Source organism: Lepidochelys kempii, chromosome 24, assembly GCF_965140285.1.
Source record: "Lepidochelys kempii isolate rLepKem1 chromosome 24, rLepKem1.hap1, whole genome shotgun sequence".
In the NCBI taxonomy this organism is placed as follows: Eukaryota; Metazoa; Chordata; order Testudines; family Cheloniidae; genus Lepidochelys; species Lepidochelys kempii.
In genome coordinates, this window is record NC_136403.1 from 9,614,066 (window position 1) to 9,632,219 (window position 18,154).

Here is an 18,154-nt window from a genome sequence, read left to right on the forward strand (position 1 = left end):
GGCTACTGATTTGGGGTTTTCTTACATCGTGTTTTGTACCAAACTCCTGCATTTTGGAGCTTAAATCGACCTGAGTTTTAAGATCTCCTCAGTCCAAAATATGCAACAATGTGAAAATTGCAAATAGATTTTATGGATAAACTGACAAGCTTCTCCCCCTGCCCGGGGCCAAGTTCAGGTTTCCGTTTCTTTTGCAGCAGCTGATGCACTGGGGTTGTGAGTAGAGCCCTGCAAATCTGCAGCTCTCCGCTTTATAGCTGTGGACCATGTTTGCACATCACGGATCAGATGCGGATACAAATTTTGTGTCCGTGCAGGGCTCGAGCTGTGAGCGTACTTGTGACATTGTAGAATCCGAGAACTGGAGGGCTGGAAGGGCGTCTCGTCCTTCGCCCTGTGCTGAGGCAAGATCGTGTAAACCCTGCCGATCCCTGACAAGGGTGTGTCCAACCTCTTCTTAAAAATCACCGGGCTGGGGATTCCACAGCCTCCCTGGGTCACCTGTTCCAGAGCTTAACTAGCCTTAGGGTTAGAAAGCTTTTTCTAATATCTAACCTAAACCTCCCTTGCTGCAGTTTAAGCCTATCCTCCTTCTCCTGAACTCAAGAGAACAATTGATCACCACCCTCTTTGCAACAAATGGTCTAGCACTAATTTCTGGCACCGTCCTGAGGCATCCTAATGCAGAACTGGGAGCCTCTTGGTGCAGTAAGTATTGTGAGAGCATCCGCTTCGACAGGGACTTGAGCTCAAGTTCAGACAGGGAAGCAGCTGTACATGTAGGGTGGCAGCTATAAAAGTAAGAAGCAGCAGCTCTCATCAGCTGTAAAGTGCCCTGCCTACGGGGTGCTCTCAGCCAGTGAGAATTGGTTCTGATGCTGGATTGCTCCCGCCTTGTGTTTCATTGGTTGCACGTGTTATTGTGCTGTATTTTGCAGGGGAATTGGATGGGTAATCAGGACTTTCCTGCTCCTGGCGTTGAATTAGACTTTTATCCCCAGCAGTTGTTGTGTTTTTAAGTTTCACCTGGACTTGTGGTTTTAAGTTTCACCTCGCGGTTAGGAGGAGGAACATCTGAGATTGTTAAGAACTAGAGGTCGCCCTGGATCTAGAACCCTAGACTTTGTGAAAGGCACTGGGACCATAGGGGAAGAGAAAAATTAGTGGGTGCTCTGCAGCCAAGTACCCCCCACCCCACCTCCTCCTCCCCCCTTAGCGCGCCGCGTCCCCGCTCCTCCGCCTACCTCCCAGCGCTTCCCGCCCAGCCGCCACCAAACAGCTGTTTGGCAGTGTTAGCACGCTCCGGGAGGCGGGGGAGGAGTGGGAAAGTGGCACGCTCAGGGGAGGAGGAGAGGAAAAGGCAGGGCCAGGGCGGGGATTTGGGGAAGGGGTTGGAATGTTGGCAGGGAGGGGGCAGAGTTGGGGCGGGGACCTTGGGGAAGGGATTGGAATGGGGGCAGGAAAGAGGCGGGGCAGGGGCGGGGCCTCATGGAAGGGGTGGAGTGGGGGAGGGGCAGAGGAGGGTCGAGCACCCACAGGAAACAGGGGAAGTTGACACCTATGACTGGGACCCAAACTTGGGTTCAGTTCAGGGTCAGATTGTCTTTTATGTTGACATGCAGGCTGTGTTCTCCTCTGCTGTGGCAGTGTCTAAGGTCCTCAAAAAGGGATCAGGGCCCTATAGTTCTAGGTGTTGTACATGCAAATCATGGAGCCAGCCCATGCCCTAGGGAGCTCGTAGTCCAGCCCAAACAGTACACAACAGAATCAACAGCCACCCAGGCGCGGGTGGCAGGAGAGGCAGGTGACGTGCCCTCTGAAGCAGTTCGTTGCATCTCACTTCCCCATTCTGAGTCGAGGCAGGTCAGTGATGAGGCAGCCAGACTTCAGATCCACAGGGCGTATTTAGGGAACTTTCCCTTCCTCTACCCCATGTTGTTTCTGAATGTGCCTCTCTCCCGCTCTCCTCCTCTGCCACCGCTGCACGAGTAGGTTAGGGGTTCACTTGGCCTTCCCCCTCCCCCTCCCCCCAAGCTTCCAGTCTCCACCGTGATGTTTGCCCAGCCCTGGCGAGTTTGCATTTCTCGGCAGCTCCTCCAAGGGCACGGCTGTGCAGAGTGGCAGGCTCGACCAGTGATTAACGTGCCAGCCTGGGACTTCTGAGGCCAACATTCCTTTCCCTGGCCTGGGTGACTTTGTGCAAGTCACTTTGTGCCTCTCTTTGCAATGGAGACAGTAGCCCTGTCCTACCTCACTGCGGGGTTGTGAGCAGAGAAGAGTAAATGTGCCCAACCCCCCCTCACAAACATACTTTGGCAGGCACCGAAACAATCTGCAAATCGGGGTCACAGTCAGCAAAAAGTTTTGGTTGAATAAATGCAAATGAGTCAAACCGAACAATTTCATTTTGAAAGCTAGCTTTAGTTATTTAAAAAAATTTAAAAAGGTGAAAGACATCCCAGAACAAAAAACAAACCAAGCCGTTTCGGGTCAAACAAAGTGGTTCATTCGGCCCCCAAACTCCTTTGCTCGCTGCTGTTCTGTTTGGAGGAGAAAAACCCAAAGCATTTCAGGTTGGGTTGGAACGGGAATTTATTTCAGATTCAGCCCCCACCCTGACCAATCAATTATCCACTTGGCTCTAGTGGCGAGGATCAATTCCCTACAGATTGCGAGGGGCTTAGACCAGGGGTGCTGGAACAGGGGGGACCAGGGAGACATGGCCACCGCACTTTTTACCAGCCGTAAGGGAGAGTAACGGGGGAGGGGGCGGAGAGGAGTGAGCGGGGGGGCAGAGTCTTGTGGGGAAGAGGTGGCATGGGGCAGGGCCCCGGGGGGCACGGGGGCAGAGGCTTGAAGAGAAGGGGCGGCGTGGGGGCAGGGCCCGGGGGCGGTGGCTCCGTGTGTGGGGGGGCATGGTTCGGGCACCGGTGGCCTTCCCACATTCGGGCACTTCCATTGCTCCTGCCCCAGTTGCAGCGGTGCCGGGGGCCAGAGCAGTATCACAGCTAGCTACAGTGTCCTGGGGGTGGGGGTGGGGGGCAGCAGAGAGAGTTTGAGGCTTTATTTGGACCCAGAGACCGTCAAGCATAACAATGCTGTGTCTTTCTGCACCTCCCTGTGCCAGAGGGCTCCAAGCATTTCCCAGACACGCACGAGTGACGCCTGATAACAGCCCTCTGGGCTAAGGGGGTTGGTTTTGCTGTCCCCATTTAGGGGCACAGAGACATGACCTGCCCACCTGGACGCAGTGAGGGCATGGCTACTCTACAGAGCCTTGGCTGCTACGGGCGTGCCGGCAAAGCCTCCTAGATGGCAAAAAGAGTTCTTCACTCAGCCTCACCACCTCCAGAAGCACTCTTCTCTTGGTGTACATGCGGCTACACCAGTTAGGGCGGGTGATTTTTTGTCAGGCTCCTAGCCAGCATCGCCATGTCGGCAAAATGTGTGGTGCAGCTCAAGCCTCCTTGATTAAGGGGTCAGGGAAAGAGGGCTTCTGGGAACGTAGCTGGTGTCGTTAGTGGTGCTCGTTACGCCAGCAGAAAAAACCCCGTCTGCCGGTATGGGCGACGTCTGGGCTAGAGGGCTTTGCCGGATGGTCTCCGTAGCGCAGACAGAGCATTAATCTGCGGCCGAGGTGGAAAGAGAATCCAGGTCTTCTGAATCCCAGGCGGGTGTGGCAGGCCCCATTTCAGGACAGCACTCGAGCATACGCTTCGCTTTAAACGTGTGAGTAGGTCCGCTGGAGTCAAAACTCAAGCACGCATTGCAGTGCTTTGTGAATTTGAGCCTTAACCACTAGGCCAGCAGTTCCCAAACGGTGGTCCACAAACCACCTGTGTCCACAGAGCACTTAGTGTCAGGGCTGGGACATAGGCAGCTGGGCTTAATGATTAACATAGGGTGGGGGGCAGGGTCCCCACAGCAGCCAGGGCTCAGAATCAAGAGGCCCGGTCAGGAACAGAGAGTCAGGCCGCAGGAGGAAACCAAGAGTGGGTAACACTAGGTGAGCAATCCAAAGCGGGGCAGAGCCCAACTGTACAGGCAACTTCCTGTTTTGCCTTCTTGCTTAAGTAGGGGCAGTGGGCCAGTCAGAAGCTCTGGTGTTCCACCAATTGGGGCCCAGGAGTAGAGCCTTCTAGCTGAGCTGGGCTTCAGGGATTCCCAGTTCTAGGTGAGGCCTCTAACTGGCTGGGTGAAGGCTTGGAGCCTGATGACCCTCCCAGGACTCCTACAGACCTGGGTTTGCGACCTGTGGGTCATGACACTTCGGGGCCGGTGATGGGGTGCTTAGCTGCCTCCTTGTTCCCACCTGCTCAATTGCATTCAAATAACAAAAAGAAAAGGAGTACTTGTGGCACCTTAGAGACTAACCAATTTATTTGAGCATAAGCTTTCGTGAGCTACAGCTCACTTCATCGGATGCAAGTAGCTCACGAAAGCTTATGCTCAAATAAATTGGTTAGTCTCTAAGGTGCCACAAGTACTCCTTTTCTTTTTGTGAATACAGACTAACACGGCTGTTACTCTGAAACCATTCAAATAACAATGGCCAGACTGGGTCAGACCACTGGTCCAGCTAGCCCAGTATCATATCTCTGAGAGTGGCCCATGCCAGATGCTAGAAGGAATGAACAGAACAGGGCAATTATTGAGTGATCCATCCCTGGGCATCCAATCCTAGCTTTTGGAGGTTTAGGGACACCCAGAGCATTGAGCAGATGATGTTTTCAGGGAACTATCCACAATGACTCCAAGATCTTTCTTGAGTGGTGACAGCTAATTTAGATCCCATCATTTCGTATGTGTAGTTCAGATGATTTTTTTCCAGTGTGCATTATTTTGCATTTATTGACATTGAATTTCATCTGTCATTTTGTTGCCCAATCACCCAGTTTTATGCAATCCCTTTGTAACTCTTCAGGCAGCTTTGGACTTAACTATCTTGAGTAATTTTGTATCATATGAAAACTTTGCCATCTCTCTGTTCACCCCTTTTTCCAGATCATTTATGAATATGTTGAAAGTACTGGTCTCAGTACAGACTCCTGGGGGACACCACTATTCACCTCTCTCCACTGTGAAAACTGACCATTTCCTACCCTATCTTTTAACCAGTTACTGATCCATTAGAGGATCTTCCCTCTTATCCCATGGCTGCTTACTTTGCTTACGAGCCTTTGGTGATGGACATTGGCATAGGCGTTCTGAAAGTCCAAGTACACTATATCCACTGGATCATCCTTGTCCACATGCTTGTTGATATCGTCACAGAATTCTGATAGATTGAGGCACAATTTCCCTTTACTAAAGCCATGTTGATTCTTCCCCAGTGTATTGTGTTCATCTGTATGTCTGATAATTCTGTTCTTTACTCTAGTGTCAAATAATTTGCCAGGTACTGAAGTTAGGTTTACGGGAGCGGAATGGCCGGGATAGCCTCTGGAGACTTTTTTTAAAAATAGATGTTGCATTAGCTACCCTCCATCATCTGGTACAGAGGATGATTTAAGTGATAGGTTACAATGTGCAGCAGCCGTCAAAAACACTAACAAAATGTTAGGAACTATTAGGAAAGGGATAGACAATATCATATCTATCCCTCCCTTTGGGGGGAGGGATAGCTCAGTGTTTTGAGCATTGGCCTGCTAAACCCAGGGTTGTGAGTTCAATCCTTGAGGGGGCCATTTAGGGATCTGGGACAAAAATGGGAGATTGGTCCTGCTTTGAGCAGGATGACCTTCTGAGGTCCCTTCCAACCCTGATATTCTATGATAACACCATTATATAAATCCATGGTATGCCCCAACCTTGAATACTGCGTGCAGTTCTGGTTGCCCCATCTCAATAAAAGATATTTTGAATTGGAAAAAGTACAGAGAAGAGCAACAAAAATGATTAGGGGTCTGGAGCAGCTTCTGCATGAGGAGAGATTAAGAAGACTGGGACTGTTCAGTCTGGGAAAGAGACGACTAAGGGGGATATGATAGAGGTCTATATAATCATGACTGGTGCAGAGAACGTGAATAAGGATTTACCCCTTCACATAACACAAGACCCGGGGGTCAGCCAATGAAATTAATAGGCAGGAGGTTTAAAACAAAAAAGGAAGTATTTCTTCACACACTGCGATCAATTTGTGGAAATTGTTGCCAGGGGACGTACTGAAGGCCAAAAATATAACTGGGTGCCAAAAATAATTAGGTAAGTTCCTGGAGGATAGGACCATCAATGGCTGTTAGCCAAGATGGTCAGGGAAGCAACCCACGTTCTGGGTGTCCCTAAACCTCCAACTGCCAGAAGCTGGGATTGGTCGACAGGGGATGGATTACTCAATAGTTGCCCTGTTCTGTTCATTCCCGGTGAAGCATTTGGCATCAGCCTCTGTCGGAAGACAGGATATTGGGCTCGACGGACCATTGATCTGACCCAGTCTGGCCATTCTTACATTCACCAAGGGGGAGGACAAGAATGAATTGTCTTAGATTGCAGCAAGGGAGATTTCAGTTGGATTCATAGGAACAATTTTCTAACTGTGCAGATCCAGAATCAGGCACAGGAGAAGCTGAGCAGAACTTCAGGGCAATGGATCTGGACCTAGTCACTTCTCCTGGGTGTCTCCTTCCTTCCTTCCCTCCCTCCCTTGGTCAGCTTCCTTCCAGCACAGAACTCCTGATGCCCTGGGCCCACATTGAACTGGATTTCTCTGGCCAAGCGTGTGCCCCCCAAGAGCCAAGGCTCCCGGTTCTGTTGAAGGTCCCAGTGGTCTCCTGCCCCCCGTCCCCAACCAAAGGCAGAACAAGACCCAGTGGCTGGAAGTTAAAACCACGCATGTTCCAGTTAGAAATAAGGCAAATTTCTAACAGTGAGGGTGGGTAACCACTGGAACAAGCACCCAAGGGAAGTGATGGATTCTCCAGCTCGAGATGTCTTCGGATCCAGAGCGGGTGCCTTCTGGGAGACATCCTTTAGCCAAACACAAGTTACTGGGCTCAATACAGGAGGAAGGAGATGAAACTCTACAGATCAGACTTGATGATCTAATGGTCCATTCTGGCCTCAACATCTACAAACTTCCCTTCCCCCTTTGTGTCTCACACGCCTTCCCTTTTCTTCTCTTCCTGCCAGCCCAGTTGCTCAAACCCCCAGCTTCCTCCCGGCAGCTGCCACAAAGCATTTAGGCACTGTGGGTACCAAAATCTGCATTGCGTCCAATGGGTCGGGAACGGCGTAAAATAAATCCCACTGCATTTCACAATACGTAACCCAGGAGCGGGCGTGAGTTGCTGCACCATTGGTCGATTTATCATTTACATATTTCATTAAAAAACCCTCAGATTTTGGATATTTAAATGAAGCTGCTACAGGTGCCAGAGCCAGCTGCACAGGAGCACCTCCCCAAATCCAGGGACCTTGTCGCTGAATTTCGGGCTAGCTTGTTCTCGAGCACGCAGAGACCTGGAGATAACGCAACACTCCCCAAGCGTCCGGAGGGTGCGGCGGAGACAGAGACGAATTATTCTGGGCTGGCCTGTGAACCTGACAAAGTTAAAAAAGGGGGAATTTAGGTTAAATCTGCAGCTGGGCCAAGTTATCTGCTGGTGTAAAGGGGTGCAGCTCCATGGACTGCAGTAGCATTTCTTCACCTAGTTACACGAAGAAAGAATTCCCCCTCCCCCCCCCCCGCCCCGGTCACTCCCAACTGAGGGTCTATTGGCCGGTGGAACAGTCTCCGAGGGGAAGTGGTGGGAGCCCCATCCCTCTGGGGCTACGCCTGGACTGGACAAAGCCCTAGAGAACATGCTGGGGTGATTCTCTGCCTTCATCTGCACCCAGTGAGCTGCTTAGGCAACGGAAAGGGAGTGGAGACCTCCCATGACTCTCCTGCTCTGGCCGAGTCGCCGGCAGGTACAAACAGCCACAGCTGGCTCCTACACCTCCCACCCCAGAGCCATGGGCATAGAGGGGGCATATTGAGGTGAGAGGAAGCGTGTTGCTGTGGGAAGAGCACCAGCAATCCCCACCTGGTGTATCATCTCCTGGGCACTAAACCACACCCAGCTAGCACGGGTTAAAGCAGATTCCAAGCTGCTCTGGCTTGTATCATGGGCAAGAATCAGGGAGCCGGGACCGTTTCTCTGATGCCGCCCCAAGTCTGCTGTGTTGTGCAGAAGCTAGGCCCAGCTGAGAGCCGGTCAACAATCCTACTGCAGCCCTTTTGGGCGCGGGGGAGCAGGATTGGACCTGAGAGGGCTTTCTCATCTCTGTCTGTGGTTCCTAGTATCAGGTTTTGGTTTGGAAAGGAAACGCTAGGTAACGTAACTTTGATGTGCCTGCACAGGTTGGTCAGCGTGGGGATTGAATCTGGGACCTCCAAGCTCATCATGAACTAAGAGACTTAGCCAAGCCTGCAGCAGGCTCCTCAATCTTAAACTGGCCGAGTCCCTGCTAGAGGGGGACAGAAAGCCACACCGCATAGTATTAGTGCACAGTAACTTCGGTACCACTCCTGCCATGGTAACTGGCTGTGATGGCTGATTCTCTCGCTGCTGTAGAACAATCTTGGGGCAGGGAGGCCTAGTCTTCTCCTGGGCCTAGGGCTGGAGTCCAGCCCTGTGAGGAACATCTGTCCCGTGTCACCCCCTTTAGCTAGAAGGGCTGCGGGGACTCCTCGCTGAATCCATCTTCTGTGTTTAATTGTTGAAGCAGATACAAAGCCGGCGAGTGCTCTGGACTCAGAGGAGAACAGGCTGTCCATGGAGGTGCAGGACTCTTTCTCATTTCTCGACAACCAGGACACCTGGCAGGACTGTAGCACAGAAGGCGACCAGCCAGAGAAGAGCTTGCTGGAAGAGACCACCTCCGATTTTGCTGGGGACATGCTGGATGGCTTCCAAGGAATGGATGACTTCATGGAGAGCAGGTTCATGAACGTAAGTTCCCGGTCGTGCTGAAATCTAGATCCTGGCTTTAGCACCAGCCGTGTATTAGAAACTGCAGCAGTGAGCTAGGATTTGTAGGAAGAGGGGAAGGGATGGCTAGACAGACAGCTAGAAGGGTGTGCAAGGGGGTGGACAGACAGAAAGCTAGAGGGGTGTGTATGAGGATAGACAGACAGAGAGGGGTGGGTGTGAGGATGGGCAGACAGGCAGATGTATGGGGAGGAAGGGAGGAGAGAGGCATGGCTGGATGGATAGCTAGAGGGATGAGGCTGGGGATGGATAAATAGAGGAATGTGTTGGAGAAGAAGGAAGACATGGCTGGATGGACAGCTAAAGGACTGTGTGGGGATGGACAGACAGACAGAGGGGTGAGTAGGAGGATGGATAGATTAGATAGATGGACAGACAGACACTCCGGATGAAGGGGATAGATTGTATTATGCAGCTACTGCTTCCTGTAGGCCCGTTAATTACAGGTTACATACCTGGTACAAATTGGCCCATTGTCTCAGCCGCCCCATAGGAACGCTGTCCCCTCATTACTACATGCCATCTCTGTAGCACCCAAAGGGTGCTACAGAAGGAGGCAAGACCCCTGCCCTGAAGACCCCCAGCTGCTCCTTCCCACTCTCAGGAAAGCCTGGGAAACCAGAGAGGCAAATTCTGGCTGCGACAGGCCCAGTGGGGAAGTGAATGCAGAGTGGAGGGGCCCCGGCTGAGAACACCGTGCCAGCCGTGCCCACCCAGGGAAACGGGAGGCTGTTAAAACCTCCATCTGCCAAATCAAGGCCACGCTCATGCCAGTGACAGCGCCTGCAGTCATGGTGTGACCAGCCTTCTGCGTGCTTTCAATCCCTAGCTGGAGTTCTCAGTGGAGCCACCCCTGGAGTACCTCTCCATCGAGGAGTGCATGAACGAGGAGCAGTACTACATGGCCACCAGCTGCTCCGACTCCGAGGAGCTCTCCAAGGAGACGGACTCTGAGGACGCATTCCTGAGCGCCTATGATGACCTGAGCCCCTTAGCTGCCGACCTAGAGAAGCTGCAGCAGCTCGGGGCGCAGCATGGGTGGGACGTGCCTCTCCCAGAGAGTGCGCTGGGTGGCGAAATGGCTCAAGAGATGCTGAGCAACCAGCCCCCAAAACCTGCTGAGGGGCCATTACCTAGCAACACCAACGGCTCCTCTTCATCCAAAGAAGGCAGCAGCACCAAGGTGCCTCTGCCAGATGGCCCTCATGCTTCAGAACTAGCCAGGCCACGTTGGAGCAAGGAGGTCGCCGAAGATCCCCATGGTGCCCTTTGCCAGCCAGAGGGGCTCGAAGGGGAGGGGGCTGAGGGAACGGCCACGGAGCCCAGCCCAGCCGGCCAGCGAGAAGAAGACAAAAAGGTGACAGGGGGCGATGGTCTGGAAGCAGGCCCTGGCCCACCCAGAACTGAGTCCACCACTGATGTAGCACCAGTTGGGGAGGACCAGGGCACATGGGCTCTGGAGAGCGAAGGCCACGCCGCCCAAGCCAGCCATGCCGGAGATGAGCAGGTGCAGGCCCCGAGGCAACGGGAGGCAGAGCTGGCTCCATGTGCTCAGGGCCAGGAGGCCAATGGACGTGCCCCAGAGGAAGTGAGAGTGCAGGAGGGCCAAGGGGGCTCTGCTCCTCCCATGCCAGAGACCAAACAGCCAGAGAATGGAAAGGCCCCACCTCAGCCTCTTGCAATGAAGATCACCCCTGCCCTCTCACCAGTATCGGGGCCCGAGCCCCCTGCTGTCCCCATATGTGAGAGTGGCCCCATGTCCACTGCCCCCTTTCTAGAGACAGGCCTTGAGACCACTGCTGCCCCCCTGGATCAGAATGGTCCCCAGGCCTCCATCTCCTTGCTAGGGACAGGCCATGAAGCCTCCACCACCCCTGGGTATGAGAGTGGCCCTGAGGCTGCTCCCTTGCTTGAGACTAGCTCGGATCTTGCGTCCAGGTCTGACGCTTCCCCATTGCTGGGGAGTGGCCCCACAAGCCTTCCCCTGGAATCTGGGCCCCTGAACCCCACAGACCTTCCCGCTCTCCCCGAGCCTGACATGCCAGCCGGGGTGCGCCCTGACGGGAGCGCCCCCATGAGAGTCACTTCCAGCACCGTCCGAGTCCAGCAGGTGAAGTCCGTCCCCATAGTGCCCCCCAAGCCCCAGTTTGCCAGGATGCCTCCTACCATGAATATGCACCTAGGTGAAGCGTCCACGTGGCCCAAGCTCTCTGCTTCGGAGAAGAGCTCCAGTGGTGGGGAGACTGGCCTGGGCAAAGGGGGCTCTTTCCAGAGGCAGTCGCACCCTGTCAGCCTGGGTGGGTGCTGCCGAGTCGCAGAGGGCATGGAGTCGAACGAGGAGTCTCCCCCGCCCGGCGCCCTGGAGAAGTGCCCCAGCAGCACAGAGAGCCGTGAGCCTGCCGAGACCTCCCTCCAGAAGCAGAGGCGAACCAGCTGGCGTAACGGTGGCAGCATGTCTTTCGACACGGCGGTGGCCCTGGCCAAGGAGAGGCACTTGGCCCAAGCCCCGGTTAGGAGGATGCAGACCTATTGCGTGGGGGATGGGCGGGAGATGCACGGCGCTCCCAAGGTGGAGAAGCCCCCGCCGTTCCCCAGGCCTGCCCTAAAGCCTGTGGGCCAGCGCTCCTTGAGGCCGCTGAGCTGCACCAGCGCGCTACTGTCGCCAGATGCCCTGGCTCTGGGCAAGCACCCGCCACTGCCTGACACGGCCTGCGAACCGTGCCTGGCGCCTGGCCAGGAGCCACTGTCCTTCGCCCAGGAGCCCGCAGCAAGGAGCAGGCTGAGCATGCCCAGGCTCGGCCAGCGACCGTCGGACACGGAAGAGGCAGCGGGGCCTCTCCCGCAGCAGCGGCGGTCGCTGGCTTTTGAAATCAGGGACTGCGGGGGGTCGGAGGAGTTGTGAGGGAGCGGCGGGGATGGTTCCATGCTCATTGACTGGTGGGCTGCCAAATCTCAACCAACGTGGGTTACTGCCTTAACGCACCGTCCTGCACCCGCTGCTCCGAGTCCAGCCCTGCTCCGGGTGGCTGGCACCGGACGACCGGGGCTGGGAGGGTTGGGTTGTGCAGCAGGAAGAAACATCGTGTGGTTCAGGGGAAAGGATCTGCTTTCCGAGACAGCCCCTCCAAACTGCGATGGGGCCTCAGCCAGAGATAACGCTGTTCAGACACAATCACTGAGCCAGCCATTCCCTCTGCGTCTCCTCCAGAATAGTGATGTTCATCTTCAGCGCAGAAGAGAACAATGTCTGCTCCAGTCAGCTAGATCCTCTTCCACCAGGGCTGAACCTGGCCCAGCTTGGCATTGGGTGAGTGGGGAAAGCCACAGGGCTGGTGCTCCTGTGAATAATTGGAGGCTCAATTCTCCAAGGTGCTGAGAACTCACAAAACCCACTGGTCACTGGGAGCTACAGAGGGCCAGCACCTTTGAGCAAGGTCACCAGATCTTATCTCCATCCCCAGGGGAGGGAACAACAGCCCTGGAGACATGGGGGTCATGACTTTTAAAACAAGAGCAGCAGAGGGTCTCTCCAGAGACGGCACTGGGCTGAAACCACAGCAATCTTGCTCCTAGCTCACCCACCCCTTTGCAGACATCTCCTCTTTTGCTTTTAGGAAATAAACAGGTCAAGAAGGTTTCCTCTCTCCTGTTAGTCTGCAACCCTTAGCTGCAGGGACCAGCCTGGTAGGTCACAGAACCTTTCATTGCTAAACTTGCAGCCCGCCCAAGCGGGTTGTAACGTAACGGCAACAGCTGCTGGTTGTTCCTGAAACAATGTAGGACAATCAGCTGTTTATAGCCAGCTCCTTGTAATTTCAGAGAAACCACTGGCCCTGCTCAGCCTTCTTATTTGTGGTTGCCAGGCTCAACAGAGAGGCCAAATGAACCAGCCATCGGTGGCTGGACTCCTCTCTGATGCTCCCTCCAGGGCACGGTCAGCACATATGTAGGGGATCTTGCACCTCTGCAGCCCAGCCTGTCCCCCTTCTCCGGGCACATGGCAGGTTTCTGTGCAAGGACACTGCCTAAAGCCCTAGAAAATCTACGGTAGGAAATGAGCCTGAATTAGCTGGTTGATGGGCTAAGTGGGACGTACAGTCCATGTCCACCTCTAACGTCCATCCTCCTGCTGGCTGTCATCTATGAAAGGGGCAGCCGAGTCCTTGGGTTTCCACTCACTTTTCTCCCTGCGTTGCTCCATTAGTAATCTTATTTCATTGGTCTCTTTGGGTTCTCCAGACTCTTGTTAATCTGAGACGGCAGCTGGTTTGGGTTTGACAATGATTCGTAGCTCCTGTACCCTCATGGGATAATAAAGATAGTTTGGAAGAAATCCGCACAGTTGTGGTGGTGGCTTTTAAAACGAGATCATCTGGCCCTGTGCTGCTGAGTCCTCCTGAATGGGCAATCCAGAGACCGCAGGTCTTGGGTTGAACGGTGCCGTGTCGTGCCTTGCAGATACAATGAACAAAGGGCTCATTTCCCTTTAAAGTGTCTGCAAACGACATGAGTTCAAAAAGCGAAGCCAGTGGCACTGCCAGCTGGGCCTTCTGCAGGCAAAGAGCTGGGTTCAAATCCTGTCTGATTTGAAAATGTGTGCATGTTGAGGTGGGGGGGGTTGGACTCCCCATGCCCAACCCAGTAAGGGCTGGGGCCTTCATCCCCATTGGCTCGCCTCACCAAAACCACTCAGGGCCTGATCCTGCAAGGAGCTCCACATGTCCAGCTCCCTGTGCTGAGCCCTCTTTGACTTAATGGAGCTCTGCGCAGGCACAGGGGCCTCCCCACCTGGATCCATTGCAGGATCAGAGCCAATGCTTGGTCTCATTGGGCCAAAGTGCTCATGGGATAGCCAGACTGGAGTAGCAAGGAGTGACGCAGGCCGGGCATTAGGTGTTTCCCCTGAGCTGGCTGGACAGGAGCTAGGCTCACCAAAGGTTCAGCAGCAGCAGAATTACGTGAAGCCTGGCACGGGAATAGGTGAGGACTGTGGGGCAGGAGTGAGGTATTAAAAACGATGGGCCTGATTCTCATTTCCTTCCACCCAGGCCTGTTCCCCCTTCCTCTGGCAGTGCGCAGGAGTCTTAAGGCGAAGGGAAAAGATTATTAGGTTTAGACAAAAAAAATTCAAAGCAGCCCTGTCCTAGGCTCTAGTCACCCCTGCTATAATTGAGAAAAACAAAAGGAGATTGTCTGCCAAGCACCCTGCCGCCCTCACCTGATGCCTCTCCCACCCACCTCTGCAGCAGCTGGTATAAACAGATGTGTCCTGCAGCAGGCCCTGAAGGTCAATAGACCTGGGCTATTTCAGGCCTGTGGGGAAGGATGGTCTCTCTGGCAGCAAAGTCCCAGCCCCACTGAGACCTTATCGACCAAACTCAGCAGCTCAGATTCAGTCTGGACACCAATCAGTGCAGATCACGTCGCACCAGTGACTTGCTGTCCCCAAACGGCACTGCTTAGGGGGCTAGCTGCTGCATTCTACACCTGCTTGACTCTCCAGATTGGCCCCAGGCGTGGCCCCGTGGAGAGCACACTGCATCAACGCAGGCTCGAGCTGGCCAAAATGTGGATTACGCTGCGTGGCCCCCGCACCTGGAAGAAACGGCTGCAATCTCCTGGTCAGGTGCAGAGGAGAAAAACCATTCCTGGGCCTCGCTGCTATCAGCTGGAGATCCACTATGACCCCCAAGATTGTGAACCCTGGGTCCCAGGTGGTGGGCACAGGCCCCTGGTCAGAGCGGGAGACATTAGATTCACCTTCCCATCTCGTTGCTTTCACCATCCTACCTGCATCACCTCAGTCTGATCCAGATTGAGCTTCAGCCAGCTTGCTCTCATCTCCCTGAAACCCTGGGCTAGACAGCTAATAGCACTGGCTAGATCAGATACTGAGCATCATGAGCATCCTGAAGGCACTGCAGCCCATCCCTCCTTCCTAGCCCTCCCCACGGCCCCACATTCCTACCGAACAGGAGGGGAGACACAATGCACCCCTGCAGAACCTCCCCTGAGGACACCCGAAGGGAAGAGCATTCAGCCCAGAAACAGGAACAGAGCTACCAACGAGCAGCTTGTCTACCCCTGCTCCAGTGTAACATACACCCACTTTAAGGCCCTGCCACAGTGGAGTAAAAGGACATTAGTATAAATGAGAATCAGACCCTACCTCGGTACTCGGGTCTGGATTTTAGGATGAGGTCCTTATTAGAGCAGGATGGATATGGGGTCGGGGGGGGAGGCAATAGTAAATTTGCTGAAAAATGCATTTTTCAGGGCACCAAACCTATGAATGAATTCAGGTGAACTGGGCAAAGAGGTTTGGCAAAAGGTGGGAGGGGTCAAAAAAGTAGAAACCGTTCATTTGGAAAGGCACCGTTTCAACTTTTTGTTTCGAGGCAGGGTTTCATTTAGCTGATCTAGTTCCTAAAACGAAAACAACAAAAGGGGTGAAAACAACCTGAAATGACCTGAAACACCAAATACCGACAACAATTATTTTGGGTCGAACCAACCAAACCAACAATTTGTTTTGCTTTGGTGAAGAAAAAATAAAAATATTCAATTTTGGTTCAAGCCAAGCAGTTCTTTGGTTTTGTTTTATTTTTTGGTCCAGGACCAAACCAAACCAGGTCTATTATGGGGCTAGAGGGGAGAAACATAAGACTGATTGTCCCAGGGCAGTGGGGGTGGTCCCCCGGCACACCCCCTGTGTTCAGGCACAATGTTACAGGTGAGCTCCTGCCTCAATTTCCCTTCACCTGGTGCATAAACAAGTCCACGCAGGGTTTTCACTATTAAAGAGTGTCCTCTTCAGAGGGACTCACTTATTTAATGAAAAAGCACAACACAAAGGCATAACTGAACGCTTCATGCAACTACTCCACAGGACCCCCACTGCCCTGGGACAATCAGTCTTATGTTTCACCCCTCTAGCCCCAGAGCACGCTCAGGCTGGATTCCCTGCCTTGAGCTTGGGCCTTTGCTGTGTGTTCAGCCAGATTCCAGCCTCTTCTTGCTGAGCCAGACCCCGGTAGCTCCCCCAGGAGGTCCCACGCCCAGTTGGTTCTCCTGGGCTGCTCTGGAAACCCGTTCTTCTCTCCCTAAACTTCTATTCTCCAGTGAGGTGAGACGCCACTGGGAGTCACTTCCGAACCCGCTCCCCTGAATAGTCTCTGTCCTCCGGACCTTTCTCTGCTCTGGGGCTAAATTCCTCCTGGAGTCCTCATAAGCCCAACAGCTTCTTATCTAATTAACTGCCTGCCCAGCTAGTGAGCTATTAACTCTCCACAGGTAGATCTGGGTTGGCTCATTCCCCTTAGTGGAATCTGTCACAGACAGGCTGGGTGCCTCACCGGCTCAGGGGCCAGCTCCTATGCCAAGGTCAGTAACATTATCCCCATTTTACAGATGGGGGAACTGAGGTACAGGAAGGCATGGTCACCTGCCCATGGTCACCCAGCACATCAAAGGCAGAACTGAACCCAGATCTCCTGAGTCCCAGTCCAATGCTCTAGCACTAGGCAACACTGCCTATATAAAGGGGAAGTAAGCAAATCCTTTAGTAAAGGATATAAAAAAAATACCAACACTTTACAGGCAGGGGGTAAAACCCTCCAAGGAGTAAATAAAACCCCATATATAAAGGGAGTGAAAAATGCTCTACATCCACAGAGAAATAATTACCCCTGTCAGGGATTTGTAACCCCCCTCCCCTATATGTTATGGGGAGTAAAAAACAAACTTTTACTATGGGCAAGGAGTGTTAAAACTATCAGGCTCCAGCTGGAGGTGTGGGCTCTGGTGTGGGACTGGGGATGAGGGATTTGGGGTGCAGGAAGGGGCTCCAGGCTGGGGCTGAGGGGTTCGGACTGTGGTAGGAGGCTCCAGGCTGGGGCAGGGGGTTGAGGCACAGGGAGGCTCTGGTTGGGAGTGCGGGCTCCGGGGGGCACTGGGGATGAGGGTTTGGGGTGCAGGAGGATGCTCAGGGCTGGGACCGAGGGGTTTGGAGGGCCGGAGAGGGATCAGGATTCAGGCAAGGGCTCCGGGCGGCGCTTATCTCAGGCAGCTCCTGGAAGCATGATCCCCGCTCTGGCTCCTACTTGGAGGCGTGGCCAGGCAGCTCTGGGCGCTGCTGTCCCATCCGCAGGTGCTGCCCCCACAGCCTCCGTTGGCTGCGGTTCCCAGCCAATGGGAGCTGTGGAGCTGGCACTTGGAGTGGGGGCAGCGCACGGAGCCCCCTGGCTGCCCCTACGCCTAGGAGCTGGAGGAGGGACACGCTGCTGCTTCCGGGAGCTGCGCAGAGCCACGACAGGCAGGGAGCCTGCTTTAGCCCCGCTGCGCCACCGACCGGACTTTTAACAGCCCGGTCAGCACTGGTGACCACAGCCGCCAGGGTCCCTTTTCGACCGGGTGTTCCGGTTGGAAACCGGGCACCCGGCAACCCTATTAAGAGGCTGGGTGGGCGCCGCCTGCCTTCGGGCACGGGAAGGGAAAGCTGATGGCAGGAGGACACAAGGCAGAAAACGACCATGGGTGCCTGATGTAGTACCCGGGGGGTCCCTCCCAAAGGGATTGGCAGAGGAGCACAGAACGGGCTGCCGGGGGGCAAATCTCCAGAAATGGAGAAGCCACATCAAATGGGGGAGGAGGGTTAAAAACCCCCTAGGGGGTAAAATCCCTAATACGGGGGAGAAGGTTTAAAAAAACTCACTCGCGGGTGCAGGGGGAAACCCCCCAAATCTAAAGAGGAGTAAAACCCTAATGGGGGGAGGGTTAAACCCTCCCAGCTCTATATAAGAGGGGAGTAAAACACCCCCAAGTCCCCACCGATCTATGGCATTTATATGGGGGCAGTAACCGAACCCCACTCCAGGAGCCCGCCAGAGCCAAGGGGCAGCCTGGGAGCCGGAATGCCCTTTGCCCCTAGCAAAGATGACCGGAACTGTGTTCTGCCCTCAACCAAAATGGCGCCTGCCAGACGCCTCTTGGCCCAAGGCATTCCCCGCCACCGGAAGTCGGGGGGCATTAAGCGAGCCCCCGCCGGAAGTTGGCTTGGAGAGCGCACTGAACTAAGATGGCGCCCGCCGGAAGCAACGGAACACAACGGCACGTACTAAGATGGCGTCCGCTCGGGAGCCCTGACGCAAGGTGCCCGGCACTAAGATGGCGGCGGGGAGGAG

General features: G+C 54.2%; 1 protein-coding gene across 3 annotated transcripts in view; it reads left to right on the forward strand.

Annotated features, from left to right (window-relative positions):
* ARHGAP30 (Rho GTPase activating protein 30) overlaps nt 1-15,613 on the forward strand; it is a 52,076-nt gene extending 36,463 nt beyond the window's left edge. For 2 of the 3 annotated variants that reach the window (XM_073323434.2, XM_073323436.2), the window contains exons 11-12: nt 8,707-8,933; nt 9,802-15,613. In XM_073323434.2, the coding sequence (XP_073179535.1) occupies nt 8,707-8,933; nt 9,802-11,874 (2,300 nt within the window). In that variant the 3' untranslated portion in view covers nt 11,875-15,613. The remainder of the gene's footprint in view (nt 1-8,706; nt 8,934-9,801) is intronic. The other variant, XM_073323437.2, reaches the window with a different exon arrangement.
* Nucleotides 15,614-18,154: the final 2,541 nt, after the last annotated feature.